We start from the raw sequence: 25257 nt of genomic DNA on the forward strand, positions 1-25257 counted from the left end.
TGTCCATAAACTGGTTTGGGATACAAAACATTATCAGCTGCTCCATTTGAATGTAAAGAAATCAACGAACAAACAGGCATGAACACATGGGTATATTAAAACTGCTGTAAATGAACACACACACACACACACACACACACACACACACACACACACACACACACACGATCTTGCTTGCTGCTGTTAGTCAGGTAACATGAATGCTATAACAGGAGCTGAACCAGATGTTTAGCTTCAGCAAAAGCTCTCAGTTACTGAAAAGCTTACAAATTCAAGTGGCTGCCAGACTGATATGATCTGATTAAAATATGAGTGAAAAAAAAACAAAAAAAAATAATCAGTGACATGCAAAGTCTAAAAAATAATGTCCAAAAGTGTGAGACCACATTGAAAATCTTCTTGTTGTTGCCATTTTAAATATATTTAAGAGGACCTATTATGCCCTTTTACAAAGTCTGGATTTAGTTTTTGGGGTCTACTAGAATAGGTTTTCATGCTTGAATGTTGAAAAAGTCATATATTTTACATTATTATAGTTTTTTTTATAATATGCTGCTGTAACGAACTGAGGACACTGTTTTTGTTCCCTGTTGTTTTGCTTCATTTGATGTTTGATTCATCGCGGGTTCTCTCATATGTCATACTCCGGGTTTCCCTCTATGCATTTAAGCACATGCACACTCCTCAAAAACCGCACTGATTATTGACACGCTAAATTATAGATTAAAATGTATATATATATATATATATATATATATATATATATATATATTTAAATGGGATGAAAGATATAGAGTGTACTGAATGTTAGATTGCTTACTTAGTGCCCAAGAGCATATTTAAGCTCTATGCTCAAGAGCTGTAGTTCCAACCACATAAGTTTTTGATGCTGTCTGCAAATGTTCGTTGGTTTCGGGAAACATCAAATCGTTCAACTATATTGGAAAAGATGGAAAAATTGCAACCATATTTGGCTAACAATGCTTTTGGGAAACGCACCCCTGTTTAGCTCCTGTTTCTATGAAGCCCCTCCTTCCGAAGAAAAAACACAATGTCCTCTGATTGGCTGGCTAGACCAGCGTGTTGTGATTGGTCAACTGCTTCGAGTGGGTTTCAGAAATGTCCTTACCATAGCCGTGAATCTCAACATACTACTAGTGCAACTACCCCCCCCCCCCCCCGCCCATTATAATTGTGACTTGTACAATACCCAATACCAGAATACCTTATTATCAAGTCAACTTTTGTGTCGCACCACATGACATTTTTAGAGACAATAAATTTAAACTTTCTTTGAAAACAGTATAAAAGTTTTCAAAACCATATGAAACCAACATAATTACAAAGCATACATTTCTAAGAACTCAAAACTAGATTTTTTTAATATTTTTCCTTTTCTTAATCTTAGACTTGTATGTGTTATTTTCCCATATAATAATAATAATAATAGAAAATGCTAAAATAAAAGCATTTTCACTAAAGTTTTCAGACTCTTGGATTTCACTGTATGTAATTTATAATCAAATGCAATAGTTTGACTAGCCCTCCAGAGAAAATCTCTAATATTGACTATATTTGCAGCCTGAACTATCGAAGATGCCATTTGACAAGAGTGCAAAATACTTCATAAAAGAAACTAATGTGCTAGAAAAGGCACAAAAACCAGCCATGTAATGACTCAGCAGTTTAAAGTTTCAGTTTAAAGTACCTACATATGGCATTTGAGATCTTCAGATACTCACACCTGCCTAAGCGTCCGCTCTTAAATGACCAGGATAGATGAGTTAGCCAAACTGTTAGCTTAGCCCTTCAGATCACAGGAAGCAGAAGGAACAAAAAGCAGGTTTACTAATTCATGGCAGCAGTCAGGTGTAACGGGGGGCGGCCTTTGTTCTGGAGAAGATTCAGAAACGTTACACTGAGGGGATGAACCATGGGTAATCTACAGGGCTAAAATTAGACTGTAGTGTGAATGGCTGCGAAGGGAAAACGGTTTGATCATTGACAAGTATGTGAAAACAAATAGACTTGAATAGCCTGCTGACCACCAGGCATGTTGTGTTAAGCTTCCAGTAACTGTCTTTTGGCTGTGGTTGGGTATATGTTGACTGAGAGTTTGTGTGTGTGTGTTTGTATGTGTTCGCATGTAATTTAGTGTTTGAGTCACAATGGATCGGTTAAAACTGTGTGCTTTCATGATATGGCTCACATGACACTCTTTGAAATCAATCGTTTAGTTGGTCGAAACAAACCAGTAGGCAAATTAATGAACAAATGTTTTCTCTGATCGGATAGCTATCCGTTCGTTAAAACACCAGATGTAAATGCCCTCTGAAACACTTCTGACCACTCAAACCACTTCAGTAGGTGGTCTGAGACACATTCCAAACTAAACTGGACAAGTGGAAATGCATCTGGTTGCTGAAGCCACATATGTACATTTTACCTCCTAAAAAGAAAAAAAAAGAAAAAAAATGTGTGAGAGCGTGTTATTCAACGTGTTATACCGGCTCCAGGTCGCCAGATTTTACAGTGATGTGGCCCACTGCAGATGAGTAGCTGAGCATCTCTTCATCAAGCTAACGCGCAAACTGTCACAAATGCAATTTCGGCAATCCTATAAGACTGTTACAAATCACACTGTAGACATGGATCTAATAAACTTGGGTATGAAATGCATGTAAACTGTACGATGATGACACCTATTGAAATATAGGCTACGACATACATAGTATAGAAGAATAAAACTTCATCAGTATGCGCTAGTGGTAAACAAATAGAGCAAGATTAATCACACTTTGGCAACTGAGGTTTTATGTGCGAAAGAGGAGAATATGAACCTATTGCTAGGGAAAAGAGGCCAACTTGGAATGCCAATTTTGCAAATGGAACTTGAGGTAAGGATTTTAGTGTTATTTTAGTAAGTTTTAGCGTTATGTCGCATTAATCAATACACCATTTCATGTAGCATTTTTATTGGCTAGTCAGTAAATGTAGGTCGTAGCAGCAAACACTTCCATCAGTTATGTAGTCTAAAGCAGTTTTTTTTTTTTGCTGGCATGGACCACAGAATATAATGATCGCCTTACGAGATAGCTTCTTGCTAAAATAAAGACATTTATATACAATGACCTTTAAAAACATAAATGTGCTTACATTAATATCTAATAAAATAATAACCACTTGCTTTGCCATTTTTTAAACATGTTATTAAGCATGTTTAATCAATTTTGTACTCATACATTTTAGTTATATATTTATTTATATTTATATATATACAACTGAAATGGTGAATTTTTTGTTTATTATTTTATCTTAATTCAAAATATGTATACTTGTCACAGCTATGTTCAATTTGTTTTAGTTTTCATGGAATTTTGGTTTGTATTCATTAGTCACATTATAGTTTCCATGAAAACTAAAACAAACTGAACATTACTGTGACAATACTATAATAAATTGTTGTTGTTATTATTATTGCTACACTATTTCTCTTTCATCTATTCCAAATTAGACCCAATTTCATTAAATAACAGAGCAGACAGTAAATCCTTAAAAAAAAGTAACATTCAAATTCAAGAGCCAAGTCAAGAGCCCCAAACTGAGAAAATGGCTCTTGATAAGAAGAACCGAATGTGCTGCAAAGAACTACTGAAGAACCTTTATAGTCCCACAGTCGTCTGAGATCCGTCATTTGCATGGCTGACCACTCAATGACCTTTCAGATGCTGCGTGCTGAAAGAGTTGCTTTAGTTGAGAGAAAGAGCCAGTGCATTGCACAGCCATTGGCCTCGAGAGAGTGAGCAGCAGGGTATTTATAGCCCTCCTCGTCCCCAGCTGCATGGCTCCTACACCCCGCCAACAGGCAATTGGGCAACACAAGCTCACCCCTCCGGCAACCCACCACACTAATGTCCATAACACAAACAGACATCTGGACATCAGCAGCCCTCAAAAGGGAGAGAATAAATGATCAGGCAGGAAAACGAAAAATGGGCTGAAAGAGAGCAAGAAAAAGATCCACCATCGGTGTTTACCTCTGGAATTTATAAACTAGTCCTCGCCAGACGAAACAAAACAATGATTCTCAGACTGTTTACTCTCCTTCACGATGCTTTAAGGACAGCCCCCAGTTCAATAAAACAACTCCTGGCAATATGAGAATAATATTCTCATAACAGAAATTCTCAAAACATAAAATCTGTTTTGGTTTCATTTTCTCTGTGTTCTGTTACCGTTTTGCCTGCCTGATTTGCTAGTTTGTTTCCTTGTTTGCTAATTAGTCTTACACACCTGCTCTGTTTCAGTAAATCATCCCTTGTGTATTTTTCTGGGTTCCATTGTCCGGTCTCGTCGATGTTTAGTGGTTGTGTAACGTTATTCTCCTGCGATCTCCTGTTTTTTAGTTTGTGGATTACAATAAAGACTATTTTGTTTCTCTACTCCTTCATTGTGCACATTCAATACAACCAACGCCTGAATAATAATAATAATAATAATAATACAAGTTTAAATTAGATTTATTTAAACATGCTCAAAGTATGATATCATTTCAATAAATGGCGAATTAAACATACATGATTTTCCATTTAAAAGAATGTATTCTGTTTTAAACATTATGTTTGATATTATTTGTACTCCTCGTAAAGTTTAATAAAGTATTTTAAAGATATACTCAGCTGTAGATTTCAGATTGTAAAATTCTTAATTTAAAATCTGTATATTATAATAAATTATGATATATAATGTATAACTATTATTATTATTATTGTTTGAGGGACAACTCAATGTTATGATTAAACCTACAAAAAATATGCTCAAACTTTTTTTGACAGTTGTTTATAGTTATTAGAGAAACATTACCAAGCATCTTGTATATATAAAACTTGTCCCAGGTCCATGAATTCAATAACAAATTCAATCTAAAACAATTCCCATTCAATAAGAAACAATCCGAGCAGATTAGCAAGCCATCATACCAGTTCAGCACCAACAAAACTGACCTTCCCCTTGGCTCAATGTCCAACTTCTAAACAAACAAGGGCCTGAAAAATCCCGCATTTTGTCCGCTTTGTGTTGCTGAGCTTGTTCTCTCCCCATTATCAATTTTAATTAGCGTGTTTGGCTGTCTGTGAATATGGTTAAGCCTTTTTTTCCCCAACAGCCAGGGGGCCATTTGTACTGGGGTCAGGTCTGGAATCCTGTGAGCACAGGCAAACATTTGCCGAATGGCTCGGCTGCAAGTCCTGAAAAACTCTGCAGACGCAGAGAGTGTCAGTCTGGAGGGCGGCCGCCCCTCCTCACCGTTTTCCTAATTGGTTTTCAGTGAGGGCAAGGCAAATTAAATCTAGCCTATTACAGCTATGCTATTCAATTAGCCTTTGCTACTCCCATGCACTAAGAGGCAGAGATAGAGAATCTGCACTCATCTATTCGGTGCGCTACTCAAATTAACATGGGACCACCAGAAAGAGAGAACAGCACCAGAGAAAAGAAAGAGAAGAAAACATTTGATGAATTCCACTCTTTGTGCTGTGCATTAGGGATTTCCAGCTACAAATATTATTTTGTATGTCTTTGTCTTATTTTACAGTTCAAATATTTTGACTTTGCTTTTTCTTCAAGCATAAATATAACCAAATTTAGTGAAGTTTATCAGGTATATATACTACAGTTCAAAAGTTTGTAGTAATATTTGTTTTTATTGTTTTTGAAAGAAGTCTCAAAGAGCTCACAGAGGCTGCATTTTTTGTAAAAAAAAATATTTTAATTTAAAAAAAAAAAATCTATTTTAATATATTCAAATGTAGTTTATTCCTGTGATTCAAAGCTACATTTTCAGCATCATTACTCCAGTTTTCACAGTCACACGATCGTTCAGAAATGCTGATTTGCAGATTTTTTTGATGAATAGAAAGTTCACCAGAACAGCAAAAAAACTTTTGCAGATTATAAATAAATCCTTTATGTATAAATACTTTGTGCAACTTTTGATTAAATCCCTGCATCCTTGCTGAATAAAAGTAAGGGAAGTATGGGAATTATATCAAAATATAATATTTGAATCTCTTTAACCCCTCTTTATACCCAATTTTCTAATTTTTATAAATTCAAATGATTGTTTTGTCAAATTAATAAAAAGCATAACTATAAAATTAATGTCAGCCATTTTAATCATTAAACCTTTAGGTCAAAAGGTCTTAAGATCATTAAAAAAAAAACTCAGACAAGTGTGAAAAACATTTGACTGGCGTTTGAGTTCCGCCTCTCTCTCCCATTCACTTCCCTTTTTCTTTCCAAGAAATAAAGAACTTTCCAATATAGCAATTATTTTGAAATGAAAAAACATACTTTTTTTCTATGCTTCTGTCTTCATGTATCAGAACACAGTGATGAAAAAGGAAGGATGAAGTTAGCAAACAGAAAGACAAAAACCTTTAGAAAGCTATGACCTTATTCTTTTAGCTGCTTTGTGGCATCACAAGCAGCCTCTTAAAACCTCTTACAATTGCTCAAAGCCATAATGTCCTTTAACACAGGCTATGAAAAGAACGGCTTTCACAAATTCTGATGATACTGTAATGCTTGAGGGAATGAATTTCATATGGAAAGAATGTAGCATTATAATTACATCCTTGGCTAAATAAAGAGGACGATAACAATAGGTCATATTCTCGTTAACACATTAACGGTCTCTGTGGAGCTCCGACTGCGAAGATGAATCGAAAGGTGCGAAGACAACATTTGAAAAGAGGACAAAAAGAAAAGACAAGCATTTATCTGTGGGCACAGTGGGACAATATTTATGCTGACATAATGATGTGTGAAATTAAATTGATCAGAACAGCGGTGAGAATCAATTAGCCCTGCAGAGTAAACAAGGGTCCTGTCAGGCCTTTTTCATCCATATTGATCAGAAGTATAGGAGAAAAACAGATTAAAATAATAAAAAGAAGCAGCCAAACTTTCAAAACCAGATTGAAAAAAAAGTTAAGATTTAAAAAAAAATCTGATACACGTTTTATTCACAGAACATCTTATCTTCTATGATGAAGGGCACTATTTTCACCGAAAATTAAAAGACTGAATACATCACAAGATTTACAAACTACTTTTATAGTGAATTTATAACACCATTTAAAAGTTTGCAGTCAAAAAGCCTATTGATTATTGAGCAAGGATGCATTAAACGGATCAAAAGTGACGATACAAAATATTTCTATTTCAAATAAATGCTGTTGTTTTTTTACTTTCTATTTATCAAAGAAACCAGAAAACAAATGTTGCATATGTTAAAATAGAAAATAGAAATAGTATTTCACAATATTGCTCTTTTATTGTATTTTTGATTAAATAAATGCAGCCTTGGTGACAAAATCCTTTAAAAAAATCTTACAAACCACAAATATACTTTTTTCTAAACTTACGAGTTTTCGTAAACTTACGTAAATGGATACATCCATTTTCATTATACAAAAATCTCCTTTTGTCTTCCACAGAAGAAACAAATGATACAGCTTTAGAACGACACAACGGTAGAGAATAAAACATTTTAGGTGAACTATTGCTTTAAATGAATGACCACAATTTAAAGAGAGCAGAGCTGTAAAATATGAGCACGGCAGACTACATCACACCAGACGTGCTCAGTAATAAGTTGATTAATTACGATACATAATGAAACAGTTATAATCTCTCTTTTCTGATCTACGTTTTTAAATCACATCGTTTAGACTCAATGCCTGATAATTCCAGTTCCGTCAGCCTCCGAGCAGCTGTTTCCAATCTGTCCCAGATCACTGAAGAAATCCCTGACAACATCACATCTTGAGCCATTGCCCAGCATGCTCAGAAAAAAGCAACGCTACATTTGCCCAGAAAAGGTGGATCCAAACAAGTCTACAACAACATATGGCACATCCAAAAAAAAAACAAGTCATCAGCTAGTCAGCTAAAAAAAACAAAAAAAAAACACTATTGGCTGTTAGAGAGAATTCAGCCAAAAGAAACCCTACAACAGTAGTATCGGAAACTATATAAAGACTGGCTACAGTCATTGCTCATATAGGGATTTTAACATCTTACCCTAAGTATTTCAAACTTGTTTCAACGGACATGAATTATATTCAAATTGGAAGAATTGTTGAGGAGAGGTGTGCGATTGTATGTTATTTGACTTCATGAAACAAAGCAGGCAAAAATCACATAGACTTACACCATAGTCATGATTCATGAAAATCTTCTGAAGACAAGAAGTTTGTAAGAATGTAAGAATGAATTGCTAAGAAAATACAAAAAGGAAAAGACTTTATGTTATGACTGTATGGCGGATTTTGACGAAGACTCACTGGTCAACTCAATGGAAAAAAGCTTCAAAGGCCTTCTCTTGTAGCTTCGCCGCTTCCTGCAGATGACCATAATAATCATAATAAGCACGCACAATATTTTCACCACACCGGGAGTTTTCACCTTGACAGGAGTTCATAATCAGTGTCTTATTGTTATTATGCAAAGTATGTGTGTAACAGTTCATTTTAAAGAGCCTGTCTCAAGATGGACTAGCCTATTGCATTCATTTTTACTCCATCTTTCTTGCGCTCTCTCAAGTGGTTCCTAAACTGGGGTACATACACCCCTGGGGGTATGAGAGGTGACAGAGGGGGTACGCGAACAAAACACCTTAAAATAGCATTAAAACCAAGCATGTATTTCTAACAAGCAAAATGCTGTGAAAGGTCAAATACATGCCATCCAATCAAATTACCTCATCTTTTGCAATCAAAACTGACTGCTTTCACCCAAGCAACATGTTTTTGATAGGTTACATACAGGATAAGCTGACTTAACAAAGCGTGCTACATTACTGCCGTTCTTGACAATGTACCTTTGAAAAAGTGGGGATTTAGCCAACACAGGCTCATTGGAAAAACATACCTGTGGCAACATTTTTTGCAAAACGCAAAAATACGTATCAATACGTACACATCACTGCGGTTTCCAACAGAATGAACACTAGAGGCAGTAAAACAGCAAGCACTTTTAATCGTTTTCACACACAACTATGATTACAAGGGGCAGATTATGGATTTATAAAAACTTTTCACCTAGCAAAATTATGTTATGACCTCAAAACACTTTATTACCATAGTGTATGATTTGTAAACAAATATATTTTGGAGTTTGCATCACCTAACCAGCTCCATATGTTCGGTTTTACTGATATACTTGCTCGGTAGCTCAGCTGGTGCAGAATTGTACTTGTGATGCAGAGAGCTCGGGTACGAATCCCATAAAAGACGAGTAACAATAAAAGACGCTCGAAGACAAGAGTTAAAAAACAAGTTAAAATTTCAAGGTTATAATTGCATTTTTGTGTCACATTTGCTTTTGTTAACATTATCGGGTTTAGGCTTTAGGTGTACATTATTTTAAAATAGAGCATTAAGCATTTAGCGCCACTCACCGGACATTTAAATTCAGAGCTGCTGTGAAACGTGTTCCGGAAAAAACTAAACACGCGTTTAGCGCCACTCACTGCGCAATTCACTTTGAAACTGACGCAAAACGTGCACGACGCAATGTATTTTGCGTTTTGCAAAAATGTTGCCACAGGTACGTTTTTCGAATGAGCCTGGGCTGGATTTAACACTTACTAGCATGAAGAACAAACATGTTCATGTGTTTTTGAGGAGGCTTGGCGTTCTGAAGGGAGGGTGGGCACTCAGGCTTTCAAAGCTAGCTTGCTATTGGTAGCCTGTCCGAAATTGCCTACCTTACCTTTAAGACTCAAACTCTCTTCAATTCAAACACATACCGGTACAACCTGTGTGAGTTCTTGTTTTTCATGTTGATAAATTATACGAGCAAGAATGCAATTTTTCTCAAATATCGACATGACAGCAAATGAGACAGTTTTACAAACAAAAGGGTAATATTAAGTGATTAACATTTTAAACACAGTATTTTCAGTATTGTTTGCTCTATTTTAAAACTAAAAATAACTCCAATGAAAGCCAGAGCATAACTGTAGCACACAGCGGTGTTTCATGAACGAATTTGCGACTGAGTGAATTGTTTGAACGAATTGAGTTAATGATTCAATGACCCATTCATAAATACAGCCACTTGCTTCGTTGCTGAATGACTCAATAACTCACTCATTAAGACAGTGGCTTGCCGCCACCTACTGGTGGTTTTAGTTTAATATTAACCATCATTGCAAATTTCTCTATTGAACATTTTTATTTTAAAACATTATTTGCACATAAATGCACTGGGGGCATATATTGTCCCTTAGTGGGAGATGTGGAAGAGGGGTATGCAGAAGGATGTTAAATATCTTGTTACTGAACTTCAAATTTAGCAAAAAGTCATGTCAAGCGTAACCATAACCGATCAATACTCATGCACATCCCTATAAAAGTAATATGTATTATATGTAGCTAGTCTTATGTTGTTGTACTTCATATTTGAAACAACCAAATACATTCATTAAACAAGTTATCCTAACTTTAAGAGGTTATTTAGAAGGATTTTTAAGAACATTCTTTTCAGGAATTCAAATTATTAAGGTTTGTCTTTAGAACATTCTTAAAAAAAAAAGATAAAAAAATTCTTATGGAAGGTTTTGGGAATACAAAATATTCTTAACTTTATTCTTATGTTTTGAAAATAATAAGAAAATAGCAGTTAAGAAGAATTTTATTCTTGTGAATTTTTGTGCATCCAGCCCCAGAATAACATAGAGGGTTGGGCAAGAAGTTGGTTCATTTGACAGTAAGCAACCGCCTAGCAGCAACCCTTCAGAACATCATAGAAACTTCCTCATAACCACTCACAACACCATAGCAACCGCACAGCAACGCCCCAGCCGCCATCCATAACTCTGTATAGGTGGTAAGTTTTGCATGGCAAAAAGAGGATGTGGAGGCAATTCAGGGACAGATTTCTCACTACAACACACTCGGAGCAGACCTATCACTTCACCAAACTAAAGCCAAGCGATGCTTTCTCTCACACACATATACAATAGTTACGAATCCTCAGGGAAATCAAACTCAAGTCACAAACACAAAGAAACTTTACGAGTGAAGTCACATACTGACAGTAGACTTTGTTTATAAATGAACCTCTCAGAAAATCTCCAATACACCTCAGATTTGATTCCAGCACAGCTTTTGAGAAGCCTGCATAGTGGCAAAGCAGAGATGTGCTGTTCTTTTTCTTTCTCTAATGACGGCTAAAGGCTAGCATGTATATGCTTGGACTGTCAGGATGACTTCAGTGAGCAGCAATTGAAGGGTATTTTTCCTCTAATCCACTCACATCACTGTCAATCCAGACTTATCACATTCACAGCAGGCCAGCCAGCATGGATCAATTTTACTCCTCTTAAAGGAACCAAACTTACCTTGATCTTTAGAAATTAAAAAAAGTCAATGTACTAAAACACACTGTCACTTATGGAACTCAACACCGGCAAGAAAAGGATTACATACTACCAGAACAAACTTTGCCCAAAGCTGCAGCTCACGAGTAAATGCTGCTGCTCATTTCAAATGCGAAAAGGACATTTACACTACCGGTCAAAAGGTTGGGGTCAATTCATTTCTTTCTTTTTTTTCCTGAAAGAAATAAACACTTTCATTCAGCAAGAATGCATTAAATTGATCAAAAGTGACAGTGAAACGTATAATGTTATACAAAAAAAAAAAAACTTTTTAAAAATAAATCAAATAAATGATTGCCACAGTGAGCATTAGAGACTTTCAAAACACAATAAAATCTAACAGGCTCCAAACTTTTGGATGGCAGTGTACATAAAAGCCTTAAAGACACAAAACCAAAATGGGAAGATGAAAAAATAGACATGAAAGAGAGGATGGACAAATATCCATAAAAAACTAAATTATGTTTTATGCAAAATAATAATAAAAAAATAACATTACAAATGGACCTCGGGAATTTTTTTTGCTAAAAAACAATGTATGATATGCCTACTGTAGCCTGTCTCTTACTCTCTGCGTGTGTAATTATATTTCATTTAAAACTCTTAATAATGCCTAATGCCATTTTCAGTTTCCCTTGTGGGTGTTCTGTATTCAATTAGGTCTAATAAATAGAAATGAGCTATATGCTTTGATGCAGCAATTACTTTTGATGAAACATTTACTTAAGCATAAAATCACATAAACGCATCAATATCTAACAATAAACAAATAAATGTTCTGGCTTATGAAGACAATGAACAAAAACAAGCCATCTGTGTCCAAAAAATCGGCGAATGTGACACCAGATGTCCGATGTCATCGCATGGGGTGGGTGTTTTTGGATGATTACAGGGCGAGCTTTGAAGCTTTGGCTGTCACTGAAAACATCACTGGGTAACAGAGGCAGCCTCCCAAAGCTCAGCTTTACTGAAAGGTGTTACTTCATATTAGTGTGAATCCCCACATGATTGGATCAACAGGTCCTCTGCTCTCATATGCTCAGGTCATAAGCAATCACGCGGAGAAGAACTAAATCCCGTCTCGTATGAAGACTTAAAACTAGCTGGTGTTCGTCTAATCACAAGCAAAAAAAAAATGTGATTGCAACGGGCACTATTTCTCAGGTCCCAGACTTGTGTTAAATGAGGACCTGTTGCCGTTCATACTGCACACAAATACGGCAAGAGATAGTGATCATCTTAAAGGTGCAGTGAGTCATTTCTGAGAAACTGCTGAAAGTGGATCAGACCGAGCACCACAACACTTGTAGATAATCAGCAATTACTCTTGATCACTTAAATTTACATTATTTTATGTCATTCTAATGAAATAGCCACAAGTGCTGTGACCCCTTTCCAAGTGCAAGAAGGTATATAACATGATGGAAGGTATAAGAAAGCTAAAAAAGTTACATTTACAATGTACCGGGCTGATACAATAAGCATGTCTGATGAAGAGATCCTTTACAAGTTTGCGAGTTTAGCGGCTTCAAATATTCACTAGACATTAATGTGAAGAACTGTATATTCTTCTGTGTTTACTGAGTTTCTGATAGTCAATGCACATTATCTGCTAATGTTTGCAGTAATGGCTACATCAATATATGGCACACAATTATTACCAGTCTATTTTTGTGTTTCAGAATACCCGGCACTAAATGTCATATACAAACTGTGTTGGACGCTTTACAGGTTGATCAGATGGCCTCGTCCTGTCTATGTGAGTGGTTCTTGGCCAGAATAAGTAGTCGTCCACACAGTCCTTCAGAATAATAAAATAGCAAACGGGACACCTGATCTTAAAAACTACAACATCTGTACATCGGTGAACATGGAGACAGAACTGGGACAGACAAATATACATCACATTAAGTTAATTAGTTTATGTTAAAACTGTGTAATCCAGATGGATTGGATGTTTAATGCAATTCAAATACATAAATCAAAAATCTAAATATTAATATCATATTATATTTATATATAAAAAAAAATTGTACAAGATTGAGTCTTGAATTTAAGCCTGTTCTTTAAAGATTAGTATTACACGATCAAAGAAATTAAAATAATCATTATAAAATATTCATAAGTATAATTTTACACCTTGCATTTTAACACATATTAAAGCAAGAAGGACAGTTAAACATTTATCGTTAGCCTTGAATTTTCATTTAGTCACAAAAGTGAGTATTAATACCCAATGAATAATTGGATAGCAGTGCAGATCTGTTGAAGACCGCTGTAGAACATCACTGCCTCTGTGTTGTGTTGTTCGTATAATTAAAAATCAGAAGCGAATCGTGGCTCTCAGGGGAGAACCTGGATATAATCTGTCTTTTTTTGTTTTTTTTTAAATCTATCTGCTTGGATTGATGACAGTCCAGATTGGTGATGTTGGAAGCGAAGAGTGTCTATTCCACCGTCAGATATGAAGCAAGCTGAATGGCTGGGCTGAATTCCCAGGACTGAGACAGCAGGGCTAAATAGAATGTCAAGGTTATCTCTTAGTAACGCAGGCCTGAGCTGGTGTGTTTTATTTGTCCCAATTAAAGCCAATTAAACAGCTGGAAATTACAGCGAGGTCAGGGCTCGATTTATTACACTATCATGAACATCAGGTTTCATTGTGGAGTGTTACGTGATATGACATGAGCTCCTTGGACACTTAGGATGTTCCCACAAGTACGCAAGACGAATATGGTGCATAAACTCATTATGGAAGCCCTTGGGAAGGCAGAGCTAAATGACAGTGTTTAAAAGAAACACATCTGGGAGAAAGCAGTGTACGTCACAATAATGAAGAAAAGATCTGTTGAAATTTCCAGTATCTATTTACAACAATGCAAAATAACCACCTTGATGGCAGAGGCTACTTACATGAACTCCGCTCATCAATATATGGTTGAGCTACTCTAAATTACAAAAGAAACCCATCTGAAGACAATAGCAGTGGCATGGAGCGACTGACGCAAGATCGAATCCTTTCAGAGCTCCCCTTTCCCATCAAAAATCAGCTTGAAAAAAATTATAAATAGTATCTGCCACTATTTGCACAACTATCAGCAGCACAAAAAATACGGTAACACTTTACAATAAGGTTCATTAGTTAATGTATTAACTAACATGAACTAACCATGAGCAATACATTTGTTACTGTATTTGTTAATCTTTGTTAACGTTAGTTAATAGAAATACAGCTGTTCATTGTTAGTTCATGTTAGTTCACAGAGCATGAACTAATGTGCACACGATTTTAATAAAGTATTAGTAAATGTTGAAATTAACATTAACAAAGATGAATAAATGCTGTATACGTGCAATTCATTATTAGTTCATGTTAACTAATGTAGTTAACTAACGAACCTTATTGTAAAGTGTTACCGAAAATACTGCTATTTTCACTTAGCCTCTGGCTTTAATAATCGTTCTAATTTGGGAATGGGGAAATCCACACCACAACTATAACTATTATGACACAGAGGAAAAATATAATTCGAATCACTTTCAGAAAGATTTTTTTTCCAGCCGATGAACAATAAAAACATTGACAGCCAATCAGAATCCACCCTCTAGTGAGCTTGAGCATTTAAAGCGACAGAAGACATAACTGAAGAGCGAGCTTACAATAAAATGCTTATCTTTATAGTTATAGCTATCTTTGTAGTAATCGTTCTTTGTGTGAACGGGCCTTTAGTCCTCATTCATTGCAGCTGCACTAAAAATAGTGACTAGCACATTATTCAAAATGTCTCTTTTTGTGTTCCACAAGAATGGAAACCACAGATGTCTGGAACAACGTGTCATGAATGAAGTGTCATTTTCATTTCATTTTCGGGTAAACTATTCCTTTAAGCGTGAACACACAAACGCACCTACACACTAAAACATCTGTCCGTACACATAAATACAGCCTCCTCTATTATATTCAAAATTCATTTGCATGCAAACCCCAGCCACTGACTGGCATCTGTCTTCTCTTGGTGTTAACGCTCGTTCCTTCGCTCCACCTTCTTTCTCTTCCTCTCTGGCTCTCCATCTTTCTCCCTTTTAACTTGTCCTCCTCTCACATGCACACACATACTTCATAATTCAAAAGCATGTCCATTTCCCCAGCAGCTGCAAACTGACTGCTGTCTGTCACAAAGATCACAGCTCAGCACACATACAGAGTGGACACTAGTAAATCTAAATCCTCTTCGCTGTAGAAGAATCTAATATAATCCCCAAAACACAGCATTTCAGGCAAAACGAAAGAACGATAGATACGTAGTGACAAGCACCTGCCTGATGAGATTCATATGATGGGCATACAGTTCCAGAAAGGACATGTATGATCATAATGCACTTTAACCCCTGGCGTACAACACCATAATGAGATCCCCGCTGAGCATTTCCATCTACTGGACCGCACGAACAAGGGAGGGGGGAGACAGTTATGTAATCTGGACATGACTGGCGCTGTTCATATAAGTAAGGCAGGGATGGAGGGAATGAGGCAGAGAGAGAGGAAAAAGAGCGAGAGAAAGACACGTGCCCTGTACTGCCAGCAGGGCACTAAGCATCACCAGAATCCAGATATTATAGAGCAGTCTCAAAATGAAGGTTCTTTAATGATATTATTAGTTCAATTTAAAATCATATCTACATAATGAAGCCTTTTTATGCTGAAATGGTTCTTTGTGTTGAGGTTTAAGGTTCTGTACTCTTGTACAAGGCTCTTGTTCTGCTATTGTTACAATTAATCAGATTTTTCCCACACACCGTCTGCTTCATGAAACCTGAATAAACTATGATAGACTCAGAAAAAACATCGGAAGCGTCAGGAGGACAGTTTATGTGACTTAATATCCAAACCAGTCATCCTACCTCCTTCATTCATTAACTACTAGTAAAAGGACCAAATAAGTCTATAATAGAGACCAACTATACTTGCCGCATACTTTTTCCAATTCATTTTTCCCACAGGAACTTTAAAAATGTCCTTGTTTAGTAGATATATGCTACATTGTCACATAGATATTGAAGCCATGATTTAACTAAATTAAAGGAAGGGAATTAAATTAATAAAAACAGAGCAATTCCAATAGAGTCCTCACACCATCTGTGCTCGGGCCCTAAATATTAATTGATGGTGCACTATGTAACTTTTTTTGTTCAAAATAAACAACATTTTAAGTCAAAACACCATCAATCCTCCTTCCAAAATGTGTTTTTGTCTTACCCTGATTCACTATGGTAAGAGTGTGATAAGCGTTTATATTTTAGGTAGAGCGGGATGCTTTTTGCGCAAAATTTCGTCACTCGTCCGTGCGTGTCTCGTCATACCCGTAAATAGAGAAAAGTTGCTCTGGCTACTTTGTGGTATAGTTTAGATGTCACAACGAGTGAGAAAGGTTGACGTGGAGCACGCTAAATCTCGAACCTCCGGGGAATCGGCTTAATAAAAAAAATACAGAACAGAGAAGCTTCTTCTTACAAAAATAGAACGCGGCAGAGCTCGTTGTAAAAGTGATGGTGTTTTTATAACTCAACAGGTCAGTAAAGTATTTTATTGAACAGATAAATTGCCATATGTAGCAAACAGAGCGCGTTATCTATTGTGAAGGGTCATTTCATTATGTTTGTTGTAGCTGTGCTGGAAATTATTTTCAAGTAGGCTAAGTACCGTATCTATTAATGGGTAAAACTAAAGCCACAGTAACATTTTCAGCTAGTCAGCTTGAGATCCTTTCCATCTAAACTGGTTACATCTCTTGAGCCTAGTAGTGAATGTTTTATGAGCAGTAGGATAACCATATTCATCTGCACAGTCACGCAGAGCCAAAGCACAACCAAAAATGTTCTTCTGAAAAATGCATGCAGTTTTGTTTTTTAAATGGCTAGAAGGCCAAAAGTTACATATAATGCAATAACACAAGGCCACAAATTAATACATGGTGGGAGCAAATTCTTAATTTGTGGCCACAATATCCATTTTTTCTTCCACATGTCACGGGCGGGGCTGTGTAATAAGCCGTGAACCAAAACAGTCAGATGAGAGGAGAATCACATTACAAACTTTGATTGATTTTGAAGCAAAAAAAGAGAAGAATTTGTAAATTGGACAAAAAAAATCGGATTAAAAACTATGGAGAAATATAAAAATATTGATTTAAACATGTTGATTACAAATATACAGAATCAATATATTTTAAGTTTATTGGAAAATATGCAAATATTTGAGTGTTTGAGAGTGTTAACTTGTAGTACTTCATGAAAGTGGTGCTATAGAATTTGTTTGTCCTAATTTGCTTGTTTTTATGCATTGATTGATGGGGTGTTCTTTACAGAATCATGGGTAATGTAGTTTTTCACTAGGAATTACGCTGTTAAACACAATTATTTAAAAATAAGTTGAAACAATGTGGGCTGATGGCTTCGACAAAAACATATACCATTGATTAATAACCTCATAGCTCACAGTAGGTCTGTCTTTAAAGGTTTATAAGTTATTGTTAAAAATCAATTCCCAATGGAGAAAATAAATGGGATTTTTACTTTCGGAACAGGACTGTTACACTCTATAAGAATGCTACCGTAAGCTGATTGGCCGATGAGAACATGCACAGTCCCAAAACCTTCATTGGTCCTGAACTGTGACGTAAAAGACAGCAGACAAAGATAAACGTGAGTCCATTTTGCATTTTTAAGGGTCCCTCTGAAGTGAAATTGGGCATTAGTAAAACATCTGCTATAATATAATTGAATATTTGCAATAGTTCAAACATGTTTCTTGCTAATAATTGTGAAAGAGACATATAGAGTGTGTAGTTATGGTATCTTCCAGTAAAACCAGCTAAACCTCAAGTGGACAGTTAAATTGCTGTTTGAAATATGCATCATTAATGGCACACACAATCACATATTTCATCTGCAATGCTCAAATCAAATGCACTGAACTCATTTTTACTGATGACATGACTGAAACCAACAACAAAAAAGTGGGGGTTTGTAGACAGAGAGAGAATGCTGGGATGGTTGAGGTTGAAGTTGTGTGTGAAGGGTGTTATATTCTTTTTAATATTCTATGAGCTCTGAGAGAACACATTTCACGCTGTTGGTGTAAAGTGCTTTACAACAGCACAACAACATATTCATCTTTCTAATACAATCTAAATCATAAACACTGGATTTTAGCATTAAAAATTAAAAAGCATCACTCTCGGCATACTAGGTGTTGTATGATAATAGGCCTATTCCATAACAGCTTCACCTAAATACTACTGCTAATGCTCAGAAGTTTACAGATTCAATCCCACAAGGCAAGATCCAAGATGTGAAAACTTACTGAGAATGCAATACTATATCATCATTGTGCCCCTGATATATAATACAACATTGCATCATTGTTCTTGGAATGAATGTACTGTATGTCAATTAGTACAGAAAAAAACACCTGCTTAATAGCAATTACGGAGTTAAAGACCACAAAACAATACCATCTGTACAATATTTTCAGCATATTCTTATTTTAATCTATACCTTCCTCATACTATGATGTAAGTCAACCTACAGGAAGATATATTACACCATGTTATTATATAGACTGTATTAATAATTAAAAAGCACATGGGTGATCGCATGTGTTTGAAATGACTTTTTTTTTTGGCAGCTAGACGAAATGCATTTGATGTTAAGCAACTGGAATTAATAGAAAAACCATAACTATTAAACTGGCTGCTGATTGAAATTAATTCAGGATAGCATGTGAATTGTGCATTAAATGTGTCATGCTCCTTTCCCCTAGACACAAATTCATTGTCAAAACAGACATCAACTGATATGATGCTAAAAATTAAATCCCTTTACAAAAAGGTACTCATACAGTAGTATCATGCTGCATGATTATGGTGCTTTCATGATTATCATGGTACTGAACGATTACTATATTAAAGTACTTAAAGTCAGCATGAAATGGAAGTAGCAATAGTCTTTTCTTCCCTATTGTGACAAATATCCAAGCGAAACAGCAACAAGAAAAAATATGTAGGGCGGGACTTTTTTTAGTCCATCAGGAATTGATTGGATCATTGTGGTTTGCTATTGCAGTGATGTCATGTGATTGACAGGTTGTCCCGCCCTTTCGCCAGTAAACACGTCATCAGAGAAGAGAAGAGATGTCGCTGCAAGAAGGAGGGGAGGTTATTTTGATATTTAAAGATTACGTAGGCATAGGAATTAAAAATAAAATAATAATAAAAAAGATGGGCACAGATAAATCATTTATAATAAATACGGCAATGTTACATAAAAATAAGAATTGTCAATTTTGATTTCACGGTGACTAATAATATAACGGCTGCACTTTTTTGATATTGGTCAGTAAAGCGTTTATGAATTCTAATTAAATAAATTGTATATTAATATATATATATTGTGTGTGTGTGTGTGTGTGTGTTTATTTTATATATATACATATATAATCAGCATTAAATGGTAGGCTATATATATTTATATTAAGAAGCGTTTTAACTAGAAATCAACATTCAAAGAGAAGACACATTTGTGTAATTGGACTTTTGTGGACATATATAACCCATGTGACAACTAGCCCCGCATCACATATCACTTTTAGGTTGTTTAAAAATGAATAACACGTTTAATTGTTACTAAAATAAAGAACTGTATCTGATTATGACAGAGAAATCTAGAGGGAGTTTGAAGAGCTCAGAAGTGATGGGCTATCTCTTTAATAGTACAAGCTACTGTGAGATATTCAGCAGTGCTGCAATCTAAAATGGCTTTGGACAAACCTACCCCACACAGACATGTGTTTCACTGGCAGAGAAATCCTGAATAATGTTTTCAGCACATCTAATACAGCATGCGGACTAACGTCTGTATTTATAAGGTTATAGTGCAGACGACTGCACGAGCAAGAGCCATCATGACATTTAGAACCAAAGCAGCAACGTTAACATCTAACCGACTAAACAACCACATTGTAACAAATTTAAAGACATGTCTGACCAAACCATCCAATACCTCACCTATCAACACAACATGCTCTCAAATCAGCTGAGCGCGTGCACGAAAACAAGCGATGGACAGCGACTCTACCTCTTCCGCCGCTCTTCCGTTAAAAGATGATTCCCGTAAAGACAGCCGCGTCCAACTGTGTCATATTAAGGGGCGGCTGACGGCTCCGGTCCGCTGTCCGTGCTATCCGTGCTATCCGGGCTTAAAACGGTTCATTAGCGACCGTCGGGAAGGGAAAAGCGCTCGAGCGGGCGGTACTGAGGAGACCGCACGCGCGCGCACTCACACACACTGCTGGAAGAGCGCAGCACACGAATACACTCTGCATTTAGCGCGCGCTTTAAGCGCTCTTCATCTGTATCTGTGTGCTGGATCAGAAGATATGTGAACACCACTGGCCTATTCCATCTCTCTTTACCACACACTCACAGAAGCACGCACAAGTGCAGAGCCAGTGCAGCTTATGCAGAACAGTCGTTGGTTCACTTTGACATCTCTGATGTAAATACCCGTCTCTCATTCCAAATGCTGTGCATCGGCATTATCTTCCAGGTGAGCATCACCCATCCGCCCTGGAGGGCCATGACTGGAGCTGACAAGGTCAAATAAGGTGTTTTTGAATACTCTCTTACACACTACACTCCCTTCCCCCATTTGGCCACATTTACATAAACATAATTTTCTCATTAAGGTCAATATTGTAGTTAAACCTTAGACCAAGTTACACAGCAGAATAATCCTAAATACATTAGATTAATTCAAACATCTCAATTCTCATTTATGTCCTTCACGTCTCGATGACGTTTCAAGGATGAAAATTCAAGGATGAAAATCAAGGATGAAAATAAAAATTCACTCTATTTTTTAAACGAATGTTATTCATCTTATTGTGAACAATTCATTTATGTATATTTTATTTAAAAAATATATTATTATTTTGAATAACATTGTCCTGTTTTATTAAAATGTCAACTCAACCTTCCAGTGAAAACAACAGACTTCGCGCTGGTGATGTATGCCAGACTTCTCCAATCATTTAGTCCGCTTAAACCCCGCCCCTCTCTTACAATTGACTGGAAGCTCACATTCAGGTCCTGCTCCATCCAATCAACAACTGATGATGTCCCTGCCTACATTTTTTTCTTTTTCAATAAGATTTTCCTTAATTTTCTTAAGATCTGTCAATATAGGACTTTAACATATCTCCTCCTTGCTAAAAAAAAAATTGTTTCTTCAATAGCTCAACTATTCAGTTTCTTTATGACCCAGAATTACCTTTGTTAAAACATAGGCAGATTAATGCTGAGTTACAATGGAGATCACAAATCCGGTTTTTTTTACACAACCCAGAATTCTGATTAATATAGGCATATGCAAGCGGTCTGATTCCGATTTCTAGAAACTGGAATATTGGATTCATCTAATTATGGAATCAGGTTAATGTCTTTATGTGACACTTACATAATGACAAAATTCTGATAAATGTTAGAATATTCTTGCACATATAAACACAATACTAATATATATATATATATATATATTAGGGGTGTAACGATACCTTCATTTCACGATTCGATATATATCACGATACTGAACTCACGATACGATATTATTGCGATACTCCCAAGACATATGATAAAAGGTTAACAAAAAATTTACTGTTGATTAAAATGCTAACTTTGATATTACATTGTGGGTTTAAATGAACAGGTTTGGACTTGGTGCTTGTAATTCAAGGACAATGGTGACACCAGAATAAAAATATTCATGATTCTGAAGCTGACCATTGCATTATTATACATTATAATCAACATTATATAGTAGTTTAATGTAGTACTGACACTAAAACTCTGAAAACATGATTTTTTTCTTATACAGTAATTTCTATTTTGGGTGAACTATCCACGATACATATTGTCACTATCCACGATACGTATTGTTGCATTTTTGTATTGCGATATATTGTGGCACGATATATTGTTACACCCCTAATATATATATATATATATATATATATATATATATATATATATATATATAAATCAGTATAAATCAGTAAAAATCAGTATGACTAATCAGAATGGTTCAGAAAAGTAGTATTCAGCAGAGATTCTGTGTGCAACAAGTGGACACTTTACTATCCCATGAGGCCATGGGTCAAAGAACATCCAGATCAGGTGACAATTCCAACATGGTGGATGTATTATGCCCGGAAATGTATTTATACTACACACCTGCATAAGGAACATGCTTCTTCATCAATGGTCGAGAATCCAGTACATACTCAGCTTATGTCTGCGAATTACAGTAAATGCTTTAAAACATATCTGCGATTTGACTGCAGAAGACGGATTTGTTAATGAGGATCCCTTGTGAGAAACCCTGTAAACCCTCTCTCTCCTGTTCTCATGCGTGCTCGCTTACTCTTTCCGCCAGTGAGTGAGTCTGGCCAATCGTTTATCTCCCACTGTGCAGTGGCAGGACCGTTCCCAGCAGCCGCGGCCAATCAGAGATCAGGGATGCAGGAGCAGCAGGGTATTAAGGAGGATTATTTGGATGGTTCAGGGTTTCCCCAGACATGGCAAAGAAACAATAGGACAAGACTGCCCTCTGTGTCTCTCACCGGTATTGCACAATCACTCAAATGCCAACACAAACAAACGAATACAGTGCATGAATACAGCAGCGTGTCCAGCAAAGACGATGAGATTCAAGAAAGAAATATACATGGAAATAAAATGACAAACTAGACGGAAAAACGAGCTTGACTTGTTTGGATGCTCATTAAACTGCTGCCTGGCAACCGTAACAATTATTAAGTGGGCTGTCATTCTACTCTGTCTCCCTCCGTCTCTCCCAAAAGAGTCCTCTGCTGTCTCATGGGACATAGCATTGCATAACCACAGCCAAATATGGCAACACTCTATATAAACCTGCACCGATTCCCATCTCTAAAAGGCACATCTAGACCCCGAGTACATCGCAGGACTCATTAACATCTCTAAAACACTCCAGCCAAGTAAATGTTATTTGCTCTGAGTATAAGTGAGCAATTTCCATCCTCTTCACATCTGAAGCAGAAAACGTCTGGTCATAAGCACTGTGGGTTAAAGTGAAGGATCGATTTCACCTTTGTTAAATAAGAGACTGGAGCCGACTGAATGGCTACTTTGCCATAAAAAGACCCAATGGTATGTACAATTTGATCTTTCGCTAAGCTCCAAATGATAAGGTCAAATGATGAATGTTGATCTGTTACTCAAAGAAATGCCACAGGTGCCTAAATGCTAAATACCCCATGATACTAACTGCTTACAAAGCTTACAACAGGTCATCAAGTGACTTCAGATCAAGTGATTTTTTTTTTTTTGGGTGAAAGAACAGATGGAGGGTGCAAGGGAAAGGAGGGGTGGAAAAGGGTTGAAGAGGGAGTAGGCCAAGTCCTCAGAAAACCAAACCAGGATCAGGACACAGACTAATCCAATAATGCCTAGGTCACAGCTCTGAACCAAAACTACGACATTACTAGCAGATTAATGCATCCTTCATTTAAATTCTAAAATCTAAACCAAGCTAATCTCAAATGTATATATATATATATATATATATATATATATATATATATATATATATATATATATATAGTCCAGGTCAGAATTATTTGCGCCCCTTGGTAAATATGAGCAAAGAAGTTAATACATGTGCATTGTTTATCCTTTTGATCTTTCATTCAAAACATTCAAAAAATCTAACCTTTCACTGAAGTAACCACATTATGATTAATACACACACGTCTTGCATTCAAGTCCATACAACATCTACAAACAGAAACACAAACAATATATGATAATCTAAGTTGTATTTGTGGTGTATTTTTTTGATTAACCCAAAGACTTACCTTATCCTTGGTCCTGCCTGGTCCATTGGTTCTGTTAGAGTTGACTGAAAGCTGTTTTCGGACCCACTGTAACTCATTTTGGGGCTGTTTTAGTACCTCCACCTCACACTGCCTTTCAACCCCCATCATCTCCTGCAGGACAGATACATGTCACTTAAACATCCATAGGCCATGGAGAGTCATAACACCATCAGTTTAGCCAACTATAGGCTACTGGAAAATGTGCAACAGGGGTAAAATTACTATCATTCATGATCACTATCCTCCTGGTGTGACAGTACACTGGATTTACAAGACAAAACAATAGTATTTTAGTAAAATAAACAATAGTCAAATAAAAACAAACAATTTTGGGACAAGCAAAATTCCACATCTGGTTATAATTTGATGTCAATGGACGCTAAATAACAGAAATAGTGTCTAATAGTAGCCCTACGTTCTCTTGTTTATTTAACTTGATGACATACAAGGTGCGCTTATTTCTTCTTTATTCCAGCTGTCTTTGACTTTTTACTGACACCTAGTGGCGTGGGTGCATGAAGATTTTCATTAACTGCTGTTGTTTCACACTAAAGCTGGTATTAACAATGGTATTAATTTGATTTAAGATTTTGTTCTAAATCTACTTCAAATTTTTACAATGTTTCCTATAGGTTCAATTAAAAAGAGGGATGGAATGGGACAGGGAACAATTGGACTATTTTGAATAAGTAATGAACAAGTAAATTAAAACACTGAACTAATTTAAAATTTAACTACAGCATTCTTTGGGCTTGAAATTTATATAGTAATTTGTAGGTAATTTGTGTTCAAAGGTTTATTGCGGTCAGTAAGATATATATATATTTTTTAAGAG

General features: G+C 36.1%; 1 protein-coding gene across 1 annotated transcript in view; it reads right to left on the reverse strand.

Moving 5' to 3' along the window:
* Positions 1-24878, reverse strand: part of rimbp2b (RIMS binding protein 2b) — a 163146-nt gene extending 138268 nt beyond the window's left edge. The window contains exons 1-2 of the mRNA XM_079637845.1: positions 24748-24878; positions 24402-24533 (exon numbers count right to left, since the gene is read on the reverse strand). Coding sequence (XP_079493971.1) covers positions 24402-24533; positions 24748-24774 — 159 coding nt within the window. The 5' untranslated portion in view covers positions 24775-24878. The remainder of the gene's footprint in view (positions 1-24401; positions 24534-24747) is intronic.
* Positions 24879-25257: the final 379 nt, after the last annotated feature.

This window comes from Phoxinus phoxinus (assembly GCF_949152265.1).
Source record: "Phoxinus phoxinus genome assembly, chromosome: 15".
Taxonomy (NCBI): Eukaryota; Metazoa; Chordata; class Actinopteri; order Cypriniformes; family Leuciscidae; genus Phoxinus; species Phoxinus phoxinus.